The 7129-nt window shown below is 48.4% G+C and overlaps 1 protein-coding gene across 1 annotated transcript, besides 1 other annotated feature; it reads right to left on the reverse strand.

Annotated features, from left to right (window-relative positions):
• Positions 1-1239: 1239 nt before the first annotated feature.
• On the reverse strand, positions 1240-3164 carry NFIA_079310 (uncharacterized protein; the record flags this gene model as incomplete). The annotated part of the gene is made up of 5 exons (XM_001259886.1): positions 1240-2012; positions 2069-2251; positions 2309-2755; positions 2811-3015; positions 3072-3164. 5 exons carry the CDS (start codon positions 3162-3164, stop codon positions 1240-1242), a joined length of 1701 nt encoding a protein of 566 aa, XP_001259887.1.
• A 1049-nt stretch (positions 3165-4213) lies between these two features.
• Positions 4214-4233: a microsatellite.
• The last annotated feature ends 2896 nt before the right edge of the window (positions 4234-7129 follow it).

Raw genomic sequence — 7129 nt, forward strand, 5'->3', positions numbered from 1 at the left:
AGATGGAGGGCTACGGAAAGGAAGCTGGTGAATCGAGTATCCTAAAAAGGCTGACCTCCAATAATAGATCGGAGGGCGTAACAACGCAGTTAGTTTGAGAAGCTAATGGAAAAAGACTGTCAACTGCGAAGTAAGACAACAGAGAGGGAAGATAATGCCAGAATTCAAAGTGCTCACGCATATCGAACTCCAAACCAGGAAAAGCCATGACGCAATACCTTTGTATCTCGATTTTACAGCCTCAACGCGTTCAAGGGAAGAAAATGAGGCCGCTGAGACGCCGTTGTTGAAAGCTGGGCTCGTCGCAGAGGTCGCCGATGGCCGAACGCTTCGACTTTGCGGCGTGAGGAGATGTGACCTCCGTGCCAACGGCCATCGAATCGCGGCGGAACCCGCTGGATGAACAGTTACGGAAACTTGACGCACAGTGAAATGTCTTCTGTCGAATCCTCAGTTCATTGTTATTTGTTTGGCGTCGTAGACCGGTGGGGGAGAGGCGATATGGGTTCTTTGTTGCCGTCGCTCATGCAGCTCTCTGGACGCTCAGAGCCGCGGGAAGGCGTCAACACTCGCGCCAACTGAATAGGGCTAGCGCCACTTGCCGCGCGTTTAGGTCCATCCTTCAAACTACTCTGTACGCTCCTACACTTTAAAGGCCAAAAGTCAAATGTAGTGATCATTGTATTTTGAACGAGAAAACTAATCCAGAAAGCAATCACTGTTTAATGAAACACCCTCATGCTTCGTTACCTCCCATTCAGCCGATCGGCATCCAAAGAGAACGAGCTTCGCCACAAGCGCCTCGCTGCCAATATTCAAATCATGATTAAGGAAAAAAAGTGAAATGAACAAACACAAGAACATCACCCATATTTGCATCTCATGCCATCTCCAACAGAATTTTTGAACGTATGTATAAGGAAAAGACATGGCCAAACATAAAACAACAAGCAACGAGTATATATACTAAACGAAGAAGAATTGGGAAGTCATTGACAGTACCTGCCATATAAAACCACGGAGTGTCCTGGCAGTCACTTGACGTGGAACAAGCCGCATGGCTAAGTCCGCATTAACAACAAAGTCAGGGACTGAGAAAGAAACAGAAACAAAGTCGGAAGACAATCATCAGTGAACCGAAACTCCAAGGCTGCAGGAGGGTCAAAACAGTGGTCGAGGATCAATCATTTAAGATCATGCATGTGGTCTATTTTGAGTCCAACTGTCAGGATGGCCACATCAGCTAGAATGAGGAGCCTGCTGTGATGGATCACGAGGATGACTCAAAGATCCTGTGCGGAAAGAAGGGCCTCTCATGCTCATGCCATCCATGCTTGAAGGTCTGTCTTGAGGCAGGTTCGGCAGGCCGTGAGCCATGTGAGGCATTTCCTGGGGATGAGACGTCGGGGTCATGGGAAGCTGATAAGACATAGTAGTCTGAGACATGGCGTGACTGGGTGCAGTACCATACTCCATTGGGTTGAAGAGATTGTGTCGGAACGAAGGCGTCCAAGGGTCGAAGCTGGCCGAGTGCTGCATGGGCAGGGGTGCTTGGCGGTGGTGGGAAATCTGCTCCGGGGCGGAGGAGGTGATGGGCGCCTGTGTCATATAATTGAAAGCGGCAGGTGTCTCATTGGGGCTGACAAGCGCTGTTGTTGCAGGGGTTCTGAGCATCTGCTGCGATGCATAATCTTCGGTATACTCAGAGGTCGTGGGAAAGAAGGTCTGATCATCCCGGGGTGTCTCACCGAAGCTTAACGACTCCGGTAAAGGAAACAACTGGTTTCTGTCGTCTCCCATATTCATTGGGCGACTTGGTGCCGCCACGCCCATTTGTTCGACTGAGCTTGACATCAGGCTGGTTGAGTTCACCTCAGAGTGGTGAATGGGAAGTGCCTCATCCGCATTATCATCTTCTTGCTCATGCTTCTGGTCCGGATCCACATTGGAGTCGGCATCCTTCTCTTTCGGGTTTGACTCTCGGTTGACAACATATACGATCGTGTTGGCATCTGAGGCTCGTCAACAGCTGTCAAAATGAATTTTACAGAAAGAAGATGCTGCTTACCAACTTCTCCTCTTTCATAGCGTTCTTCCATCCTTCTCACTCTGAAGACCTCGTCCAAGATTTGGAGTCTGTGGGGGCCTCTGAGCTGCCGCTTACAGTCATGAGCAATTTCCTGCAATTGATCCGTGGTGATACCGAATCTTCCAAGCTTGCGGATGATATGAATCAACAGAGACAGGCGTTCTAAATCTGTCAGCAAAGTTACTTGACACAGGAAATTTTCTAGAGGGGTACACGTACGATCCTTTCGAAGATGGTCAGGCTCCTTGTGAACCACATCGGCGGGCCACCATTCAGGCTTTGTCTTCTCCGGGTCGCCCTTTTTACCAGGAGGGGCTCCTGCGGGGGGTTTACCTCCATTATAGGGGTGCTTGACTTGCTTTCTTGGCTCGATAAACTTAATGAATGCCTTTGCAATCTGACGACAGTTGAGCTGCTGGAAGTGCTTCAAGGATCTTTCATAGTAGTCGAGGACTTTAGGAGTATCACCGATCTCGAGCCCGACCATGTCCACTGACCCACAAGAGGGCGTTTCCTCAACGGGGCCTGAGAACTGGACGGATGGCGGCACACCGTACATAGAGTGGGCTGGGGAATTTCTGCGCCGCTTGGTTTGACGGTAGGGCAAGTGACCAAGCGGTTGTTGAGGATCATAGCTATATGGTGTAGCACCGGCACCTGACAGCCCTGTTCAAATGAGATCAGCAAGAATATCGTACTTGTGCGCGGAGGGTTTACATACTTCGAACCATGGGGCGCTGATACCCGATCTTGGCACCAAGGATTTCCAAAAATCTTTCACGGACTTCGGGTGTGAAAACCGTCCCATTTTGCTCCTGGATAGACGGAGATTCCGTCACCTTGAGTCTGCCCATGTTGTCGAGATAGATCATGGCGTAGTGGGCGTAAGGGATGTTGATCGATGAACGCACGGATAGACCCATTGGCTATGTAGGAGATGAGTCAGCTCCATATATGTCTTTCCAATGCCGGTATTACTTACCGGGACATTATCCCAGCTGTTGACATCGTCCTGCATGCATGACGCTGGCCTTTTACTGGAGCCCATCCCAGGAGCAGGTGCGCTGAACACCATTGTGTAATCTGAGAGGTTGATGTTGACAAGGTACGGCAGGTTTCGTTGAGCAGGTGTATCGTTTGGACAATCCCAAGTTGGATGTTTCTCAGGCAGTACGGTTACTGAATCGCCGAGGGGTAGATAGTGCTTAACACATGAAAATGCCGTTGAGTTCGGAGCGAGTTTACAGCTGCAATGGCGGCAATATATATTGTCTCGGAGGTCTTTGTTCTTTCTTCCACCGGGATCAGAACCAGGTGATCCGAGATGGTGATGAGGCTGCAGAGATCCAGGTCTGGTGAAGCCACGGCAGGCAAAGGCCGCTGATTAGCTTTGGTTTGACACTTGGAAAGGTGCAGCATGCCAGAAGGCTCAAGGGGAAACAAGATACAGCAATGAGAAAGGCCCAAAATTGAGATAAGAACGTCAAGATGGAAGCGAAAGCCAGCACGGCGGTTCGAGTCCATGACCCCGCCATCTGCTGTAGTTTGCTTCTGAAGGCAGATGAGCCATTTCGAGGCAGATCGACGCCCATCAAACAGAGTTGAGAGGGGGTAGTATGCGTGACAAGTGACGACATGCTACTCACAGGATGCACCCAAACGAGAACGGAGACCAAACACCCTACGGGGTTCGAGAGCAAACAATCAAGATCGGCCCGGGAAGGTGGGAGATGCTGCAAGATGGATGCTGGCAACCAATTTCGGCACACAGATGGGCAGGTGTGACAAGCTGCAACAGAGTTGGAATTAGATCAAGACTACTTGGTCCTTTTCTTTGTTTTCTGCTCCGGGGATATGTACGGTAAACGAGGATGGTGACACAAAGTCAAGTCAAGAGAAGAGACAATCAGTGACTGACAGATGAGAAGTTACCCAATAGCGAAAGGGAACACTCGAGATCCTGAAGGAGAGAGGAAGTAGATGAGAAGAAGAAGGATTGGAGCTTTAAGACGGGGAAATGGCAGTTTTTCAGTGTTGGCGATGAGAGATCGGAATGCCTGTGCCTCTGGGATATTGATGATAGCGATCGAATATAGAACTAGAAGCGCCATCTGGGACTTTTTTTTATTATTATTATTATTATTTCCCTTTTTTTTTTTTATTAATATATTATTCTATTTTGTTGGGCCCCTCTCTCATAGTCAAGCTGCCATCGAATCGAAGGGCCGTCCCGATTTGGCCATCTGAGTCTCCGACTTAGTGGAATGACCCGCCAACATGGATGATCCTTGAAGCGCATCAAACTCGAAACGCAAGATAGTCTCTACGGCTGCTAAAAAGCACCGGTCCAGAGCTGCGGGCTGCATCTCTCAGGCAAGGACATGCAGCAGTAGGGCGGTATCCGTACTTCTTTTATTTATTTCTTTTTGTAAATTACTATAGTTGTTAGATGGATTTATTTTCTACATATTTATCGAAATTATTCCTTTTTTTCTGCAGCCATTATTCGCATGGACATTTTCCTCATATTTACCCATAGTTGTAGATCGTTTCAACCACTCCCCAAGCCATCTGCTCTACTAGTAGGTAGGCTTTGTTCGGAGGATGCCTGTCAAAAGCACCGTGGCTTACCGATGCTTGCTCCACTGCCAGAGCACTGGAACGCTGGTTTCTAGATTAGACACTTAAGTTCAAATTCGATATCTAGAGTGCTTGCCCAGATGGCCATCAAATGCACAACATCTACAACAGATGATTCCTACAGACTGGGAGAAATCAACCCACAAAAAAAGGCCCATATTGGTCAGTCTGTCAGCATAATTAGTCGTCCCTATGAGTACTCAACGGATATTGTTACAAAAATGTCAAGAGCACCAGAGCCAAAATAAGCAGAATGGGAAGTTGCTTTATTACAGATCGACTAGTGTGTGGTTAGCCAGGACTCTAAGGCCCGGGGATGGAGTTCCTGGGACGCCATTAGCAGTGGCCCCCTCGTCGTTAAGGTAGAGACGGTCTTTGGCAGCCAGTTGTTTCCCAGCAGAAATCGTTTGTTTTTTTCCAATATCGGGGATTGCTGCTTTCCATGCAGTGGTAACTCATACTAATCAATGCTTTGTCGTGCTTTCATGGATATTGCCTGTGGATCAAATTGGTTGACATTTTTCCGGTACTGAGCTCCATGCTATGGTATCGAATCCCGGTCCCGCCTAGTCTCTTGTTCAGTACTTATGTCTAGTCTTCTTCAGCGCACAATTCTTAGCATACCTATCCATTCTCCTCCGTCCAGTCACCTCTACTACAGATTACAGTACGTGGAGTACCTCAAACTGACAGAAACCTCAGCCAATGCTTCCACTATTCTCCATCAGTTTCCCCGGTTGATTTGCATATTTTACGACATGACTCCATAGATCAACCAGAAAAGTATCTACCTACCAGACCGCAGCCGGGATTTGTAAACAGACTTTTGCCCTGAAGAAAGATACCGTGCACAGGCCACAGGCGTCACCTTCAGGGCGGTTTTCCTTTCGTCCCCGTCCCACATCGCGCACGCTTGGACCAGGTGCTTTGCAATCTAGCCCCAAGTAGTAAGTATTAGCATCCAAAGCCTCCGTATCTAGCCTATCCATGTATCTTCCGTACACCATACCATGTACTGCCCCTCTACCTGCATACGTACAATTACAACGTACCAGCGACGATCAAGTACCTCGTACCGTACTCTCTGGCTGCGTCGACTGCGCCTGAGCGTACCTGATACGCAGAATCCGTTGTTCTCAGCCTCGAAGAGCTCGGAGACTCCGAGTCACCGCCACAGTTCAATTGATCACTAGCCACATCTTGCGTCTCTCATACTGTAGACTATAGGATGACGCATGCACAGTCTTGGTAAATACTCCGTACGCTGTATTCTGTATTCACCGGCAGCGAGATCCCCTCGCCACCAAGTGCGTCACTCATCGAGGATGTAAACTCGAGTTCAAGCTTCTAGCTGTTTCCATGGTTGACACTCCTGGTCCTCTCATCGTACTTCTGCACACACATTAAGCATAATGGCATCATCTTGAACAGGATTGCTGTGTTACCGACAAGGGTAAAACGAATTCTGATGATTCGACGGACTTTATCCTATAGGTAGATTCCATTGAACCCCAAAAGGGGACACGATTGCGAGTTGGCAAAGGATCAAAGTACCTAATCTAGGGAACAGACTATGGCTCCGGGCTATGGTGGATTTGGATTTGGCGAGAGATTACGATTGACCAAGGGGAAGGACCCGGGGCCGCCCTGATCATGGACGGATCTTATCGACTTGTGCCCCGGGCGCTAGTCGAGGGGCTAGGAGCCAATCACAGAGCTTGGGAAGCTTCTTGGGCGGTTTCTCCAGAGGAAAGTCGGAGGGTAGATAGCCCTGAAGAGGCTTGTGCAAAACCCGACATCCTGGGAAGGGGAAAATCCAGAATCCAAATCGGTTGTAGGCTTTTAGCCCTTAGAGTTCTGACTTTGTATCGTATTCTGTCCACCGTGAAGGTTCGAAAAGTTATTATTGGAGGTTCGGATGAAGGATGTTACTGTTTTGAGCCACGGACTACAATAGTCAATGGCTTATGAAATCTGAATCATGAAAAGGGGTGATTCCATTTACGCCAGTTATGCGCCTTCCACAAACTACTGACTAATGCGAACAAAGAAAAGAAAACACTAGAATCAATATGAGATTCGAGTCGACAAATCAGAGCGGGGGAGCAGTTTGAAAGCTGGATTCTAACAGTGACACCTTCTCCTTCTCTTTGACCGGGGGTGGCATCCTCCATCTCCATCAAATTATGCAGTAGTTCAATAGAGCCCACTCAATTGGTCACGATTACTTGACAGTTGAAAAGACTGCTCCATACTCGGTACTATGGTAGCAGAGACAATGGAAAAAGCAATAGCAGGAAGACCAAGGTCTCGGACTTTGGTGTCAGATGGCAGCAGCATTGACGTTCGTCTGCTGTGTCAGGTTATCTGCCACTGACCTCACCACAGCCAATGTGATTT

Source organism: Aspergillus fischeri, genomic scaffold (genome assembly GCF_000149645.3).
Source record: "Aspergillus fischeri NRRL 181 1099437636264 genomic scaffold, whole genome shotgun sequence".
Taxonomy (NCBI): Eukaryota; Fungi; Ascomycota; class Eurotiomycetes; order Eurotiales; family Aspergillaceae; genus Aspergillus; species Aspergillus fischeri.